The 20,431-nt window shown below is 33.9% G+C and overlaps 1 protein-coding gene across 2 annotated transcripts; it reads left to right on the top strand.

Annotated features, from left to right (window-relative positions):
- Nucleotides 1-480: 480 nt before the first annotated feature.
- LOC143230118 (glutamate receptor ionotropic, delta-2-like) lies at nt 481-17,933 on the top strand. Of its 2 annotated transcripts, XM_076463173.1 has the most exons (7): nt 481-571; nt 3,651-3,808; nt 9,418-9,568; nt 11,908-12,119; nt 12,543-12,835; nt 17,383-17,406; nt 17,625-17,933. In XM_076463173.1, the coding sequence occupies exons 3-7, from the start codon at nt 9,484-9,486 to the stop codon at nt 17,833-17,835; spliced, it is 825 nt and encodes a 274-aa protein (XP_076319288.1). In that variant the 5' UTR covers nt 481-571; nt 3,651-3,808; nt 9,418-9,483; the 3' UTR covers nt 17,836-17,933. The 2 variants fall into 2 exon arrangements, with proteins under 2 accessions (XP_076319288.1, XP_076319289.1); XM_076463174.1 differs by lacking the exon at nt 17,383-17,406.
- Nucleotides 17,934-20,431: the final 2,498 nt, after the last annotated feature.

The following is a 20,431-nucleotide window of genomic DNA, read 5'->3' as shown; positions in this document are numbered from 1 at the left end:
GAAATAATAATTACACATCGTTAAGCGTACGTTACGATAGATTTGACGAATAGAACAATACAAACAGGTTTATAATTTAACGAAAATTCTAACCATTGTTTATATTAACAGTGAGAAATACGCAAATAAAAAACGTTGGTTAAAAGAAAATAAAGACATTTTAATTATCTCGAATATAAATGTCGTTTTCTTCTAATTAAACTACAGATATCAGATGTATATCTGTACTTCAGAGCAAAAATACCTTTACCTAATAATACAGATATAAGATATCGTGACACACCTGTAACGTCCTATGAAAGTTAGACGACACTCTAGTCGATTTTAAAGAAAAATAAAACAACATGATTCAGTTCGTCATTAATGTAAGTTTTTAACACCCACATCACCATTATAATAACATACTTGTTATTCAATGACTTTGTTTGTTTCTAAGGTAAACAAATTTTAAATGTTCAAATGTTGGAAACTTTTCTTCGATAGGTACGAGTTGAAAAGACCTTTTGACCACGAATGGGGAATTTTAACAAACGGCAGCTGGACAGGAATGATTGGAATGATAAATAGAAATGTAAGGAGTTAACCATGATCATAAGTACTTTGATAGACTAAAGATAACTAATCTGTACAAACACTACCTTACTACTCTGTACAAACACTACCTTACTACTCTGTACAAACACTACCTTACTGCTCTGTACAAACACTACCTTACTGCTCTCTACAAACACTACCTTACTACTCTGTACAAACACTACCTTACTACTCTGTACAAACACTACCTTACTACTCTCTACAAACACTACCTTACTACTCTCTACAAACACTACCTTACTGTTTCTTACAAACACTACCTACCTGCTCTCTACAAACACTACCTTACTGTTTCTTATAAACATCTACCTTTGCTGCTCTACAACAACACTACCTTACTGCTCTTGTATTAAACACTACTATACTACTTTTGTACGTAAACACTACCTTACTACTCTACAAATACTACCTTTTACTTTCTGCTAAACACTACCTTTCTTACTTGTACTAAACACTACTTATTTACTTGTATTAAACACTACCTTACTACTACTCTTGTACAACACTACCTTACTGCCCTTTGTATTGCTAAATATACACTACCTTGCATTGCTCTTGCTAAACATCTACTATACTACTTCTTAAATACACATCTTTACTTACTACTTGTACATACACTACCTTACTACTTGTACAAACACTACCTTACTGTCTGTATAAACATTACTACTTAATGCTCTGTATAAACATCTACCTTACTGTTTGTACAAACACTACTTATTACTACGCCTGTGTATATACATTTTCTTTTACTAATCTTGTACATACATTTTCTTTACTACTTGTACAAACACTACCTTATTACTCTTGTATAAACACTACCTTATTACTCTGTTCCATACACTTACCTGCTACTCTTGTATTAAAACACTACCTTACTACTCTTCTACAACACTACCTTACTTACTACTCTGTACAAACACTACCTTACTACTCTGTACAAACACTACCTTATTACTTGTGCAAACATTATCTGCTTACTGCTGTTGTAATAAATATCTCAGTTCATTGCTCTTGTACAAACACTACCTTACTGCTCTTGTACAAAACACTACCTTACTGCTCTGTACAAACACTACCTTACTATTCTTGTATCATACATGCTATCTTCCATTACTACTGATGGAATTTAAACACTACCTTACTATTTGTGGCAACACTACTTTAATGCTCTGTACAAACACTACCTTTACTGCTCTGTACAAACACTACCTTACTACTCGTGTGCATACATTTCTTTACTAATCTGTACATACATTTCTTTACTACTCTGTACAAACACTACCTTACTACTCTGTACAAACACTACCTTACTACTCTGTACAAACACTACCTTACTACTCTGTACATACACTACCTTACTACTCTGTACAAACACTACCTTACTACTCTCTACAAACACTACCTTACTACTCTGTACAAACACTACCTTACTACTCTCTACAAACACTACCTTACTACTCTGTACATACACTACATTAGTTATACATGCAGACACTGCCTCAGTAACCTTAACAGACCTTGCTTACTAATAGTTATATAAAATCGTGTTGGAACGGCAGCTACAGAACTATATTTCGAGATTGTTTGATGCTACGTAGATAGGGTGATGCACCAAACACTGATCGCAGTTAGGAATTATTCATAAACGTCTCCATAAAGATATATTCAAGTTCGAGATTCCGAATGTAATGGACGATGAATTTTTATACTGAACAGCATTGTGAAACAAAGGAATACGGATCAATCTGGGGTACCAGAATTATCTAGAAAGAGACCTACAACAAACCATTCCCTAGCCATGGTAAACAGAATGCAATTTTTTTAACAAGAGAGAATCCACAAACACAAAGGTCAGTTGAAAAAAATCTTTGCTTGCCCCAGGATACAATATAAAATATAATCAAGAAGAATGCCTTGGAACGAGACCATTAGGGTATGGAATCACCAAGATAAGCCTTTCAATCATACCTCCAGTTCGATCATCACAGGCCTCAAACACCTAGAGAATTAGAATAATGTTTATGTTATGCTAAACAAAACATACAGGTCAAATTGCAGTGCAATCAAACTGTTGAAATGGCGATTGGATACGCTCGATAAATATTTGAAGATATTCAAGAAGAAGTGTTGTGGTTTGGACATGACATTGTAACGATTGACACTTTTGCACCTTGACATTAGCTGCAGAACTGCTATAAAGCTTCACATTCACCAAATGGAACGTAATCGGACATGACAGCATTGAGTGTACTGACAAAACGTATTGTATTAGCATAATCTACCAACTCTTTGAATAGCCGTACAATGTTAAAGTTGAAAGGTGCACATTTTACTTTAAATAAAGTAATTAAAGATTATAAACAACTTAAAAAGAGGGCGTTTCATCTACTTTTTTCCGAGAAATTCATTTTAAATTTACAATAACAAAATAATAAAATACCAGTTTCGTTTTATTGTCGTTAAATTACCTTGAATTTATACGAAATTAAAGGACTTTTCTAAGACGTCACTTTTTTTAGGACTATCAGTGAATTATGTTGTTGTTGTTTTATTATTATTTTACAACATTTTCATCAGTGTTAATTTGTCTTCTCACGTGTGGTTTGTTCAGAAGCGAGTGTTCTCACCTTTTATTCTGCTAGGCTACAGTTTCACTCGAGATGATGTTGGTATTGTAACTTCTACAGTAGATTCAAAGTTCGCAACTCTAGACCGAGAAAAGATGGAGATTGGTTTTGAAATAACTTATTGTATTCTTTTTTATCAATTTATATTTGTAGAACAGATTTTTCTGCATCAGGAGGCTTTTACTATTAAAAAAGGCATATGATTTCAATTAAACTTAGGTTTTGTTTCTCTGCTAGGTTTCACCATTCAAATAGTGCATTTATGTTGGAGACTTTACTAATATTATAATTTATACGCAACACAGAAGTTATGAAACCGAAGGTTATCTTATAGTGATTAATAGTTAGAATATGCAAGTACGTCAGTTAATGAACACAAAAAAATACGACATTTATTTGTTTTTTAAATGAGCTATTTTTTTACAGGAAGCTGACGTAGGCCTAGGACCATTTGCTCTCAGTTACGATCGATTCCTTGCTGTGAAGGCGACGAGACCAATGTATATTAATTATAATACGATCCTAGTAAATTATCAAAACCAGAAGACGGACTTTACAGATATGTGTACGCCTTACAATGGGAGGTAATTACTTACAAATATGGTTATTCTTTTTCAATATAACGTAATAAAAATAGTGTTTTACACTCAGAAACATCGTCACATTTTCATATGTACTCTTGTCGGGAAGCTTAACATATATGAGCCACAATACTGAAACAAAGATATTTAGCAACAAATATACAGAGTATGTCTATAAATAGCATCACATCCAGAACCAGCCCTAACAGTATGTACATTCACAACTTTAATCACCTTAACTAATGTACTTTGACAACTTTAATCACCTTAACTAATGTACGTTGACAACTTTAATCACCTTAACTAATGTACGTTGACAACTTTAATCACCTTAACTAATGGACATTGACAACTTTAATCACCTTAACTAATGGACATTGACAACTTTAATCATCCTAACTAATGGACATTGACAACTTTAATCATCCTAACTAATGGACATTGACAACTTTAATCATCCTAACTAATGGACAGTGCAAATTTAATAACCCTAACTAATGGACACTGACAACTTTAATCACCTTAACTAATGGACACTGACAACTTTAATCACCCTAACTAATGGACACTGACAACTTTAATCACCCTAACTAATGGACATTGACAACTTTAATCACCTTAACTAATGGACATTGACAACTTTAATCACCTTTACTAATGGACATTGACAACTTTAATCACCCTAACTAATGGACATTGATAACTTCAATCACCCTAACTAATGGACATTGACAACTTTAATCACCCTAACTAATGGACATTGACAACTTCAATCACCCTAACTAATGGACATTGACAACTATAATCACCCTAACTAATGGACATTGACAACTTTAATCACCCTAACTAATGGACATTGACAACTTTAATCACCCTAACTAATGGACATTGACAACTTTAATCACCCTAACTAATGGACATTGACAACTTTAATCACCCTAACTAATGGACATTGACAACTTTAATCACCTTAACTAATGGACATTGACAACTTTAATGACCTTTACTAATAGACATTGACAACTTTAATCACCCTAACTAATGGACATTGACAACTTTAATCACCTTAACTAATGGACATTGACAACTTTAATGACCTTTACTAATAGACATTGACAACTTTAATCACCCTAACTAATGGACATTGACAACTTTAATCACCCTAACTAATGAACATTGACAACTTTAATCACCTTAACTAATGTACATTGACAACTTTAATCACCTTAATTAATGGACATTGACAACTTTAATCACCTTAACTAATGTACGTTGACAACTTTAATCACCTTAACTAATGTACGTTGACAACTTTAATCACCTTAACTAATGTACGTTGACAACTTTAATCACCTTAACTAATGGACATTGACAACTTTAATCATCCTAACTAATGGACATTGACAACTTAAATCATCCTAACTAATGGACAGTGCAAATTTAATAACCCTAACTAATGGACACTGACAACTTTAATCACCTTAACTAATGGACACTGACAACTTTAATCACCCTAACTAATGGACATTGACAACTTTAATGACCTTTACTAATGGACATTGACAACTTTAATGACCTTTACTAATGGACATTGACAACTTTAATCACCCTAACTAATGGACATTGACAACTTCAATCACCCTAACTAATGGACATTGACAACTTTAATCACCCTAACTAATGGACATTGACAACTTCAATCACCCTAACTAATGGACATTGACAACTTTAATCACCCTAACTAATGGACATTGACAACTTTAATCACCCTAACTAATGGACATTGACAACTTTAATCATCACCCTAACTAATGGACATTGACAACTTTAATCACCCTAACTAATGGACATTGACAACTTTAATCACCCTAACTAATGGACATTGACAACTTTAATCACCTTAACTAATGGACATTGACAACTTTAATCACCCTAACTAATGGACATTGACAACTTTAATCACCTTAACTAATGGACATTGACAACTTTAATCACCTTAACTAATGGACATTGACAACTTTAATGACCCTAACTAATGGACATTGACAACTTTAATCACCCTAACTAATGGACATTGACAACTTTAATCACCTTAACTAATGAACATTGACAACTTTAATCACCTTAACTAATGTACATTGACAACTTTAATCACCCTAACTAATGGACATAGACAACTTTAATCACCCTAACTAATGGACATAGACAACTTTAATCACCCTAACTAATGGACATAGACAACTTTAATCACCTTAACTAATGTACATTGACAACTTTAATCACCTTAACTAATGTACATTGACAACTTTAATCACCTTAACTAATGGACATTGACAACTTTAATGACCTTAACTAATGTACATTGACAACTTTAATCACCCTAACTAATGGACATTGACAACTTTATTCACCTCAACTAATGTACATTGACAACTTTAATCACCCTAACTAATGGACATTGACAACTTCAATCACCCTAACTAATGGACATTGACAACTTCAATCACCCTAACTAATGGACATTGACAACTTTAATCACCCTAACTAATGGACATTGACAACTTTAATCACCCTAACTAATGGACATTGACAACTTTAATCACCCTAACTAATGGACATTGACAACTTTAATCACCCTAACTAATGGACATTGACAACTTTAATCACCCTAACTAATGGACATTGACAACTTTAATCACCTTAACTAATGGACATTGACAACTTTAATCACCTTTACTAATGGACATTGACAACTTTAATCACCCTAACTAATGGACATTGACAACTTTAATCACCCTAACTAATGGACATTGACAACTTCAATCACCTTAACTAATGGACATTGACAACTTTAATCATCCTAACTAATGGACATTGACAACTTTAATCACCTTAGCTAATGGACATTGACAACTTTAATCACCCTAACTAATGGACATTGACAACTTCAATCACCCTAACTAATGGACATTGACAACTTCAATCACCCTAACTAATGGACATTGACAACTTTAATCACCTTAACTAATGGACATTGACAACTTTAATCACCTTAACTAATGGACATTGACAACTTTAATCACCTTAACTAATGGACATTGACAACTTTAATCACCTTAACTAATGGACATTGACAACTTTAATCACCTTAACTAATGGACATTGACAACTTTAATCACCCTAACTAATGGACATTGACAACTTTAATCACCCTAGCTAATGGACATTGACAACTTTAATCACCCTAGCTAATGGACATTGACAACTTTAATCACCCTAACTAATGGACATTGACAACTTTAATCACCCTAACTAATGGACATTGACAACTTTAATGACCTTAACTAATGGACATTGACAACTTTAATGACCTTTACTAATGGACATTGACAACTTTAATGACCTTTACTAATGAACATTGACAACTTTAATCATCCTAACTAATGAACATTGACAACTTTAATCACCCTAACTAATGAACATTGACAACTTTAATCACCCTAACTAATGAACATTGACAACTTTAATCACCCTAACTAATGGACATTGACAACTTTAATCACCCTAACTAATGGACATTGACAACTTTAATCACCTTAACTAATGCTGGGTTATTTCCATATATTCAGTACAACAGTACTTACCATGAATTCTAGATGTACTGTGGTCCCAAAGGGGCCATGTTTTAAATTTTGTATATATAGCCCTTCTTTCAGTGTTTATAAGACATTTAATTATTATATAATAAATTATTAATAAACTAATGAAATTCATGTTACTAACTAAAAACATTGATATTTCTTTCTCACTCAATGATTTATTAGCTTTACTGCATCTTCTAGTGGCTTATAACACCATAAATCGGCTGTCGATACCTATAGTGGGAAGAGCATAGATAGCCCATTTTTTAGTTTTGTGGTGAACAAACTTATTTAACCACTGTTTGGGTCTTTGTTTATCTATATGTCTTCTCGTCAAATGGATATTTGGTACGCAGGAGGGCTTATAAGACTAAAATTCAAGGTCCAATAATGTGACTTTAGTGGGCACAGCACAGACGGCCTAATGTACAGCTTTATTCATAAAAATAAATAAATAAATAAGCGAGATTTTCTTATTTTTCAACTTATCTGAAGTTGAGAAACGTTCAGTCCACACTCAAATTTTAAGCTAAGTACAACCCAACAAATAACCTTGTTTCTGAAAGCTTACCTGGGTTGAGAAACGTTAAGTTCCACACTCAACTTAAACAGGTTACAGTTAACCTCTTTGCTGTGTTTATTACCAATTGTAGATTTATTTGGACTTAGTGACCTCATTAACTTTCACTAGTTTTGTTTCTTGCATCTTGGCAAATTTTGTAAATGACAATTACGGATCCCAGTTGAGTTTCTTTACATTTTATAATGATAATATTCTGTATTTGTCTGTCCTGAAAATATGTTCGCACCTTACTATTTAGTTGCGCATATGCGTACACTTCATTTTATCGAATATAAGCCGTACTTAATAAAGGTTTAATAGATCTAGAACAAGTGGACTTGTAGATTTCAGTATATGTGCTTAGAAAATTTGTATTACTCTAGAAACCTTGTATTTAAAAAAGTATTATTGGAATTAATGTACTAATTTTACTCCAAATAATCTGCGGGTCTCTGTTAGCTTATGCTTATTTATGATTATAGGCTTATTTAGGCTTAGGGCATTATTAAAGTTCGCTATTTTTGTGTTCCATATCTCTGCAAACCTTATACATGAAAAATACAGGTCTCAGTTGAGTTTCTTAATATTATTATGTTCATTTGTAACGCCAGGTTTGGTTTGGTTTAGTGGTTTCATTAACTTTCGTTAACTTTGTGTGTTAAGTCTCGACATTAAATCTATATAAAAGACAATATGTGTCACATGACGTTACGTCACGCTTAATTTCACGAAATAGGAGTTATAAAGCCACGAGCGATGAAGTGCCGTGAAACCTTTTAAGTGTAGTGAGTGTTAGTATAATAAGTCTAAAGTAAAGACGTAGTGTGAGATCACCAAGCCTTGAGTCAAAGGTATACAAGTTATTATTGAAGTAAATATATCGATTTGATTTTAAACTTAAATTTTTCCTTAACTAAGCTATTTTCTGTTATATCACCAACGTTTTTAATAAAACCAATTTCTTTCAACGAAGAAATTAAGAAACCAACAAATATTATTCCAGTTGTGTTTTCTATAAATTTCATTTTATACTTTCAACACCATTTGGTTACAGTTTTGTTGCTAAGCGACATCACATAATAAACCTTGTTGTAACATAGTGTAACCTAAACGCACTGGTTTTTTTTCTATATGTTAGAAGTTGTTAATCTAAACAATATTTATCAAGAATTATTATATGAATACATCATGAATTCATCGCATGAATTATCTTAATTTTGATTGGCTGTCGGAGGAGTTTAACTACATTTTTCTGCCTCTTTATTGGTCAAGTTTGATTTTGCAAAATTTATTCGTTTCTGTTATCTATGAAATGTGAGGGTAGGGTACATATACTAAGGAGTGGGGTGGTAATATTTATCCCATAATTTTTGTGAGTACTTTCTTAATATATTTGTTTCTAATTCTAGGTTTGGTTTGGCTTAGTTGCTTCACTAATTATTGTTAGTTTTGTGTCTTTGGTCTCGGCGTATTTTATGAATGACAGAGACAGATCCAAGTTGAGTTTCTTGAATTTTCTGGATCATTTTACCAGAATGTACGGAAATATATTTTCGCAAGGTAAGTATTTTGTTTTCACATAACTGTCCTTTTCACACATATTAAAATTACAATTTATGATATGTATAAGTACCTGAATAGAGAAACAAAAGACAGTTTCATAGTTATGACTTATCGCAAATACTTAAAACAAAACAAACAATTTTAAATAGCACATAATATCCAGTTGTAACCTTGTACTAGTACACATTTATTAATGTTTTATAAATATTTCGATATTACGACACTTGTAATATTCGAAATATTAACCTTTTCTTTAATTTACATAGAACTTAAACTAAAATGTTATACGTACATTATAACGTTATACTTACAAATTGATAAAATGAAAATGTTTTAAACAGTTTCACTCAAATACATTTATTTTAAATTAAGGATGTTTCCTTAGAACCTGTTAAAATATTTTAACAACTAGAATATCCTGTTAAATCTTATTTCACGAAGGAAAAAAACACCTACTATGTAACAGGTTTCGAAACAGTTTTAAGATAAAATCATTTTATTCCAAACTTTTTAACCATTTCGTTGTGTTTATTTGTTTTGGAATTTCGCACAAAGCTACTCGAGGGCTATCTGTGCTAGCCGTCCCTAATTTAGCAGTGTAAGACTAGAGGGAAGGCAGCTAGTCACCACCACCCACCGCCAACTCTTGGGCTACTCTTTTACCAACGAATAGTGGGATTGACCGTCACATTATACACCCCCACGGCTGAGAGGGCGAGCATATTTAGCGCGACGCGGGCGCGAACCCGCGACCCTCGGATTACGAGTCGCACGCCTTACGCGCTTGGCCATGCCAGGCCCTCGTTGTGTTTAACATGGTATAATTTTAACTGCAAGTTATATTTTACTTTTCTCTCATTTTATATGTTTCACCGATTTAATTTTAAGAACTAACTAATTATATATATTTATCAGATCATCCCATAAGTAATGTCTGAAAATTTAATACAGAAAGTGCATCATAATTTCTGTCTTTGTAGAAGGCTTTAATGACTAAAATATGTAGTAGGACATGCATAAAATGTTCAGACAAATAAAAGAAACTAACTCAACTCCACCTATTCAGATCATTAATGAAATAAAACCTTATGAAGATGGATGTGTCTGAGGATCACATTAGGTATATAATGCTTTATGAGTTTAAAAAAGGCAATAGTGCAACAGAAACTACATAAAACATTCAAGGTGTTTATAGTGTAGAGTCTCTCAATGAAAGAAAATGTCAAAGGTGGTATCAGAAGTTCAGATCAGGTGACTACAGCTTAAGTGATGCGCCACATTCAGGTTGTCCTGTTGAGTTTAATGATGACTTGCTGTTGGCTGCACTTGATGAAGATTGTGCTGTAACAGTTGAAGAACTAGAACAGAAGTTTAACTCAACCCATTTAACAGTTCACAGTCACTTACAACAGCTTGGAAAGGTGTCGAAACTTGGAAAACGGGTCCCCCATGAGTTGACAGAAGTCAACCTTAGAGCAAGAGTGGATATTTACACTTCTCTGTACTCAACGTAACTCACCTTTTTGGGACAGGTAAGTGACTGGAGATGAAAAATGGATATTTTATAAAAATGTTAAGAGCTGCAGACAATGAGTCATTGCAAGTAAACTGGCTAAAGCACAGCCAAAAATGGACTTTCACCGTAGGAAGGTCTTGTTAAACGTTTGGTGGGATGTTGTTGGTGTGACCCACTTTAAGTTGCTGCCACTCAATGTAACGATTACATCAGACTTCTACTGTCAACAGTTAGAGCGCTTGAATGTTGCACTGAAAGAAAAGAGGCCTGCTTTGATAATCATAATGGTGTTGTGTTACACCAAAATAATCATGGCTCCATACAACAAGGATCACATCTGTAAAGTCTGAAGAGATAGACTGGGAAAACCTTCCACATCCTCCTTATCTTCCAGACCTTGCTCCATCTGAATATCATCTTTTCCAAAGTTTGCACAACTATCTTGATGGAAAAAAGCTTGGAACACATGAAGATGGCAAAACTATCCTCTCTACATTCCTTTCCTCTAAACCCCAAGAATTTTATAGACGTGACATTCAGAAGTTTGTGAATCATTGGCAGGAAGTAATTAATAATAAAGGAACATACATTATTGATTAAAAAACATTAAAAGTGTTTGAAGTCCTTTCTCTTTTTCTGAACCTGAAATCGGACATTACTTAAGGGATGACCTTGGATAAATTTACATACGAACAAGTATAACAATACGTTTGAAATTACTTCTTTCAGGAATTTCATTTAAATTTATTTTTTTACATCAAGCTCTTCCATGAGAACGTTTTTATGCAACATGAGGAACAAATTATATTATTATTTATAGCTTCTTCAGTGGACATAAACTACAATCACCAGAGGGTGCTTCGGGCGTTCTGGTGGATGGCTATAATCGTCCTGATGCAGAGTTTTAGTGGGCATCTATTGGCTACTTTGGTTTTGGATTCTAACTCTCAGATAAATGATTTACGGTCATTAGACAGGTCTGGTGTTTTACCCGGAGTTGAGAAAGGTTCAGTTGCACACTCAAAATTTAAAGTAAGTACAACACTAAAAGGGACTCCGTTTTTAGTATCTTATTAGGAGTTGGGAAAGACTCATTTGTGCTCTCAGGTTTTAGAAGGCTCACAAACCGATGATTCAGCTTCGCTTGTCGTTTATACTGAGTTTCTGTTTCATATTATTTGTTTTTAAATACTTAAACATTGTCGTGTGTCACGTTTTGTAATAATTTGTTGTAAAATATTTTGTGTAAATTGAAATGAATTAATTCACATCATATGATTGATAATGTTCCCTATAGTTTAAAACGACTATTTTCACTGGGTTCCAAGTGTTACGCTATGGTTAAATTGAAAAGCTTTTAAGTTTTTCTTTCATTAAAATACTCACTGTAAATCTAAATATTAGTCTATTATTATACCGTAATCAAGCTTCTGACCTTTCCTTCCTATTCTGCAGAGTGGTGAAGACCTACATTCCACAAACTTATACTCCAAAATGCTCCAACAACAAAACAAGTCCTTGCTTCCCGTTAAACAGTTGATCTCGGATGCCAGTTTGGACTTAGTGAAGGCAGGCAAGTTTGCTGTCATTCTCGACACACTCGCCGTTAAATATGCTCTGAGCAATCGGTACAACAAAGGACGAGAATGTGGTTTTCACGTTGCAGCACAGACTTTCCACCGAAACATATTGGTTATGGTTCTTAGGAAAGGCTTAGCCAAGTCAACGTATCACCAAATAAACTCCCGGTTAGTCAGATAACAAACTATATGTTTATTTCCTTATAACTTATTTACCAACACAAAATATCGATCGTTTTCTTGCTTGAATATCTTGTTTTCATACGGTATTCATCATATTTTCACTCATACACAATAGATAGCTCTGATATAGCTGTGATACTATTATCTACAGCAGCAGAAACGTTATCTTACGGATGATTATATGTACTATTAATTAATAACTGAAGAAAAAAATTAAAAAGTACTGCACAGCAAAGTTTTAACATTATATATACTATTTAGTCATACATAACCCATCACATCAAAATTATTCAACATACACAGCTCAGAATTTTCATATATTTTACTGATACAAACCGTAATGATTTTGTATATCAAAAGCGTTAGTTCAAGAACTCCAGTTTCACAGTACTATATTTAAATATTATATCAATAATGATATAATCATACCCTCATGTATAGTGAAAGTTGTTTTATTGTTGTTCATACAATATTCTGTTCTGTGATCAGGGGCGTGGATTGTTTTACACCCGATGGGCGGAATGATTTTTGCAACCACTTGTGTGGACTGTTCAATTTGCAAGTTGGTAATATCTGATTACGTGAACCTGAAAGCTGTAAACATGCAGTCCCAGAGTTATCTTGTAGCCACGATACTTGCATGTATACTTAGGCCTACTGACTGATACTTGCGAACTATCGCTTAGATCGAAAAGCTTAGAAGCACGTCTATATTAAAGATGTACGTTTCGGCTACTGAAAAAGCCTACATCTAGGCCTAATTATGTAACTCGATTGGTAAGAACACGAGAATCACAAGAACAAAGACAATTTTGTAGGCCTGTGATGCAATAAAACAATTCAACACACCAAACTGAAGGGGGGTATGATTGTATGCACCATACCCCCACCTAAAATGAAGGAGGGATATATACCCTCCATCCCCCCCCCCCCCAGGATCTACGCCCCTGTCTGTGATAAAGAAATGGTTGTTGTACCTACTACAGTTATTTCTCTAATTGTCTGAATTTTGAGTACCTAAAGTGACAACTTTGGAATTGTGTTTGTTCAATAGATGGCGGAGACATTTTGGTTACGTACATAGATACTGGCACACCCAATACGTTTATTATAGTATCATTAATTGTTTGTAGGCGATTAAATCAGCATTATAAAACAGTAATGAACATAATATAAGCTAAGCAATACGGTATAATTTTCATCATTGGTTCAAGTTGTCAGCTATATTACTTTCAACGAAAAAATACATAAAACTGTTTGTATTTCATAAATAAAGTGAAAGATGATGGACATAAAGACTAGAAATTAAATAAATTCTTTACAATTTATAAACACAGAAAATATTTAAAAGTAAAATTTAAATTAAAGGAAGATACCTTATTGAAACATTAGAGATCGTTAGCAACGTGATAACGAGAAAACTCACTTGCAGAGAAAAATATATATGTAAAAAGCTCTATGTAGAGATACGAACAGCGTTTCGATCTCCTTCGGTCATCGTCAGGTTCACAAAGAAAGAAAGAGTTAACTGACCGATAGCTGACCACATGTTTGAAGGCGGTTGTGTAATTGAGTGTAGGAAGGCGTGCTTAGATGCTGGATTATATTTATTAATATAGGTATAAAGGTGTTCCTTTGTATTGGTTTATTTTGGGTTTGAGTTGTATAAGTAAGGCTTCTTTAATTTTGCGTTTGTTTATATTTGTTTGTTTATTTAGTATTTGGGTGTTTTCTATGGTTATGTTGTGTTTATTTGATTTGCAGTGTTCGAAAACGTGTGAAGGTGACTTTTTGTGTTCTTTGAATCTGGTTTCCATTTTTCTACTTGTTTCTCCAATATACAAGTCGTGACAGTTATCACATTGTATTTTATAAATAATGTTGGTGTGGTGTTTGTCAGTGTAGTTTTTACATAGTATAGACCTCAGTTTTGTGTCTGGTTTTTGAATAAATTTGGTATTAACTGGAATGTCATATTTTGTTTCTAGTTTTTGCCAAATATTGGTTATTTTCTGCTGATGTCGGGAATATATGGTACGCAGCAGTATATGGTTTCGTGATTTTTTTAAATCGTGTGGTATATTTACTTTTTTTAGTTGATTTTGCTTTCTGTCTAGGAGTGTGTGTATAATGTTTTCTACGGTTTGTGGAGGAAACTTATTGATGTTGATGAAGTATTGTTTTATTTTGTCTAGTTCATCGTTAATTTTATCTGGTGAGCATATCTTTATTGCTGTGTTTATTTGGTTTCTTAGTATATTGAGTTTTTGTTTTGTTTCATGTGCTGAGTCCCAAGGAATGTATAGTCCAGTATAGGTGATTTTTCAATGGATTTCTGTTTTGAATTGTGTGTCGGTTCTTGTAATTTTGAGGTTAAGAAATGATATTTGATTGCTTTCTTCCTGTTCACATGTGAAGTTAATGTTGGGGTGTATAGCGTTAATGTGATTGACAAAATTAAGTATGTGTTCTGTAGATGTGAATCCCACAATCATGTCATCTACATATCTGTACCAGTATAGTGGTGGATGTAATGCTGTGTTAATTGCTTGTGTTTCAACTTGTGTCATAAAAATATTGGCTAGAACTGGTGATACTGGATTGCCCATGCTTAGGCCATTTGTTTGTATATAGTTTTGGTTGTTGAACATGAAGTTTGTCTTTATCGTGGTGAATTCTATGAGGGTTGCTAATTGATTGCTGGGAATGTCTATAGTTGGGTTAGGGTCTCGGATATAGAGTTCTAAGGCTATCTTGCAGGCTTCAGTGGTTGGAACGTCTGTAAAGAGGGATATAACATCAAAACTGGCCATTAAGGCGTTATGATTAAGTTGATTAAGGTTAGACTTGAAATTAAAAGTCTTTGATGAATGAGCTGGCTGATATTTGGAGAATGCCCATGCTATGTATTTACTAAGATTGTAATTAAACGATTCATATGTCGACATTATTGGTCGTAATGGACAATCTGGCTCATGAGATTTGGGGATGCCATATATTTGTGATGTACGTAAGTCCGTCTTGCTTAGGTGAACCTGACGATGACCGAAGAAGGTCAAAACGTTGTTCGCTCCTCTACATAGAGCTTTCTCTACCCATACCAGCCGTTTTTATACATATATAGTTAGTAATTCTTTGTTTATAAGAGGCTAACATTGAATTATATAATTTTATTCTGTGTACTGGGACGTGAAGATTTATCTTCAGGCCCGGCATGGCCAAGCGTGTTAAGGCGTGCGACTCGTAATCTGAGGGTCGCGGGTTCGCATCCCCGTCGCGCCAAACATGCTTGCTCTTTCAGTGGTAATCAAAGGTGAATTAACGCTTATTTCATATTACGTTCACTACTATTTATAATGTTGCTTTTAATGATGAATGTAACTAATCATATTATATATAATCATCATAGAAGTCGTTGTACATAGTCTCTAAAGAAGGAATGTTGGTTATAGAGTTGTCATACTTGTATAAACGTAACAATCTGGAGCTTTAGGACGATTGTTTTAGAAATATTTCTTCTACTGTTAAATATTTCAGATTTTGTAGACATTTCTACATGACATTTTCACGTCTAATTAGGTGATTTGTAATGATAAAATCCACCCTCACTTTATCCACACGTCAACTTCATTTCACGCTGTATTGATTAACGTTAACAGTAACTGACACATTACCACAACGTAGGCCTAACAGACAATGAACTGACTGTTTGAACTATAATTCTTACAGTAAAACACTAAATCACAAAAGGTGAGGTTTATGTGACTGAGCTTTGCTACTTTGTAAACAGTTTTACCGGTATTCCAGCACAAAGTGGAGAAATCAAAGTATAAAACTGAACACAGTTTCAATACATCTACCAACATGAGTAGTGTTTCTCTCTACGTCGCCGACTATAAATCTTGTCTAAAAAATGGTCTGGTCACTAGGATCTCTGAGACGATAGAATGTATAGCACTCACTGTTGCCCCATTGATCGGTACCTAACGCAACATAATATACCAGTTAACTTGTAATATTTGCCCAAATCTGGAACTTGTAGACCTATTCATCAGCGCCTAAACGAACGTGTTAGTTACTGATGTTAAAGTAAGAACGTTTGTTTACAACCCGGTTAACAGTTCATTGATTAGCGTTAGAACCCCCGATTTACCCAAATTAAAGATAATAAAACAGTTCACTATCGCACAGTAAGGCCGCCATACGTGATCCTTATGTGGATAGGAATTAGAAATATAAACTTGATTAATTGCTTAAACTGATTACTTGTCCTATCATACGAGTACATTCATTTGTTAATAACGATCTCTTTCATCAAAACTGTATTTTATATAGTTTTATAGTACAGTTTTTAAAATTTTAATGGCTTTGCACTATTTAAACAGAGAACCCAGCTGTGCTTGGAAAAAGAAAACCAATTAAATGTTTCGTGAATCAAAGAAGGTTTTATTTTAAGTTATTTCACCAATCGCAAGCATCTAGTTTTATTTTAAAATGTTATTTTTACACCATTATTTTTATATTTTTCACAGGAGTTACTCTCAACCCTGTTCACGGTAAGTGCAGTAATTGATTAATAATAGTGATTACTAAATAATTGATTAATAATAGTGATTACTATGCCTTAATGAGCTAAAGAGGCAAGCACGACAGCAAATAAACGACCATACACGGAGAGGGATAAATTAATCTTCACACGTGTTTTTATTGGTCGGTTAGCGCGGCCCTATGAGAAAGTATTATGTGTTACTACACTTTTTATTAATGTTTTCAGGATCTCCTTCCTGGTTGAGAGCAATATCTTGTCGAAAAGCATCAACAACAAGGTGAAAGAGTATACTAAGTGTCTTGGAACACACGTCAACAAAAGTTATCTCACTGTTGAAGACCTTCGAGGAATTTTTATTTTGTTGTGTTCTGGACTGCTGCTAAGCTTCATTATTTTCTTGGGGGAAAGAATTCATGAAAGGTTAAATACTAGCTAACTGCGTGTCTACATATACGATTTGAGGAACAGACCCCACTACTTGTCTCAAGGAATAACTCGTTGTAATGATTCAATAAATATGGCTATAAAACTCTTCGAATTACCACAGCTCTATTATGCTTTCCAATTTGTTAAATCTGTCGAAGAAAATGTTTTTGAATATACATTTCTCGATGAAATAGAATTGAAATATATCTATGGTAGCTTCATTGTAAAATCTAAAACATTTATAACCTAAGCTATCTAGTAATGTTACAAACTTTACAGGTAAAGATTTTACAGACGTGTGGAAACATCAAAACTAAATTTACTTTGAAAAGGTAAGGAACTGCAATGAAATATAAAACTTAGGTCGTATCAACTTTCTTTATATGTTCATTGAGATATTACGAGGGTTGTATTTTGCATTCCAAGTGCATTTTTAACAAAAGTAATAATTATTAATGATAGAAATGAAAAATTAATTGATGATAGTGTCGCATTTTTGAAATCAGTGTTTGCATGTTTTCTTCCCTTTACTTATTGGAACGCAAAAACAAAACCAACAAAAAACTATCATTATATAAGTATTAACTGTTTCGTAGCTCTGCATAGTTCATAGCCTTCTACGTAACAGTTGGCTTAAAATACACGCATACAACTTACGCATTCCTTGGCATCACTTTCGACACAAAACTAACATGGAAAAAACATGTTAACAACATATACTCATCAATTAGAAAACGTATTTCACACTTAATGACTCTAACCAGCAAACACTCAAAATGCTCACCAAAAACCATTATCCAAATATACAAGGCTTACATCTGTCCACTAATATAGTATGGATGTCAAGTCACATATAATATGTCAAATAACACACTCCAGAAAATCCAAGTTCAACAGAACAAAATACTAAGATCTGCATTCAGTCTACCATCATTCACTCCAGTAAATTATATACATCAAATCAGTAAGTTACTGATTTGTTTGATAAACAAACTAACTGCATCACTCTGTAAATTAACTAGTGCACCAACCAAATTTATTTCACCATACAATATATTTCAGGAATCACAAATCACACAACAAAATACTTAAAGGACAAAACTCACGTAAATATTATGTATTTTCTTTTTCAGGTCTCGGGCACAGGACAGGTAAAACTTTCGGCGCCTGTCCTGTGAAAGTGGGTTTTTCTCGGGGCACTCCCGTTTCCCCCCACAGCAAAAACTAAGACATTGGATCTTTAGATCCCATCCCAGGCAAATTTATTGCTATGCCCTGAATCGGGTCGTTTGTGTTCACATTTACTATGACAGCTGCCTTTCGGGAGGGGGATCTTTTCTCCGGTGCTACCTCAGCCTTGTTCATGAACGACATTAAGTATGACCAACTTCACTCCTTCACCCAAAAAAGAGTTTAAATTATAAAAAAAAAACCAGCTAAATTCAATAACCTTCCACGAAAGGGGACGAAGAGGAGCCACAACGTTCCTGAACACCCCAGTTGGAGAGAGGATTCTTCAGATTTCTCTCTCTCTAAACTAAACCAAACCCCTGCCACGTTAGTTTGCGTTTGCGTTACGCATTGGCAAGGGCCATCACTTGGCCTGAAACTAATCTAACAGAAATGGTGCTTAACAACTAGGTAATTATCTTAGTGAATCGCATTGTTCAGTATACAATATGCTAAAGAAGCTTTAGTAAAACAGCTAAGACCAAATTACCAGTGGGTCGTTTAAGCCACCGTTTCTTTGATCCTTGTTTTAAGCTCAAAGTATTGTTAGCAGCCAGACAATTAATTCTAATTTTTGTAAACACAAAGACCTAGATAAGCAAGAAACCTATCGATGATAATTTAAAGATGCGTGTTATTATTTGAGTTACGGCCAAATATACCACGAGCAGCGACAATATTGAACTTGTAAGTAATGCATTCTAAACAATGTTATTATTTCATTAGTTGGAATACACCTAGTTAGAGTCGTGTATTACCTATGTTAATTTGTTAATATGTCGCTAAAGTGGTAAATAATACTGAAAATAACTTACAAGAATGAGGCGAAACAAGATTGTCTAACCTCATGTCACGAACGAGGTGCTTATACCTATTACGTCTACTCTACATTTCGTTCAACAGGACGGTGTTATCAGCTCTACACAGGACAGCAACGGTGTAATAAGTTGAGAGCACATAAAGAAAGTATCAAACGTTACACATTTTTGTTTCTGGCTTCTACAGTAGTTCACAGATTCAAACAACAAAATGTACCCAGCACGACACCTAGTGATGATGTTATTGTCAACGTCTGCACGACATGGATATCATCCGGTCCTGCATAATGCCTGTTGGTAGTATTATTATCCGGTTTAGTGTGACACCTGGCGGTAATATTTTTCACTTCTGAATTAAAGGTTTGAACCTGCCATGTAGGTGTTAAGGAGAAGTGGATTTGGTTAGTATCTGCCTTATGTAGGTAATACAATAGATTTTGTTGGATTCTGCCATGTAGGTGTTAAGGAGAAGTGGATTTGGTTAGTATCTGCCTTATGTAGGTAATGCAATAGATTTTGTTGGATTCTGCCATGTAGGTGTTAAGGAGAAGTGGATTT

The sequence above is a fragment of the Tachypleus tridentatus genome, chromosome 10, assembly GCF_004210375.1.
Source record: "Tachypleus tridentatus isolate NWPU-2018 chromosome 10, ASM421037v1, whole genome shotgun sequence".
Lineage (NCBI taxonomy): Eukaryota > Metazoa > Arthropoda > Merostomata > Xiphosura > Limulidae > Tachypleus > Tachypleus tridentatus.
The sequence above is the reverse complement of the archived record's forward strand: the minus strand, read 5'-3'. Positions and strand labels throughout refer to the sequence as shown.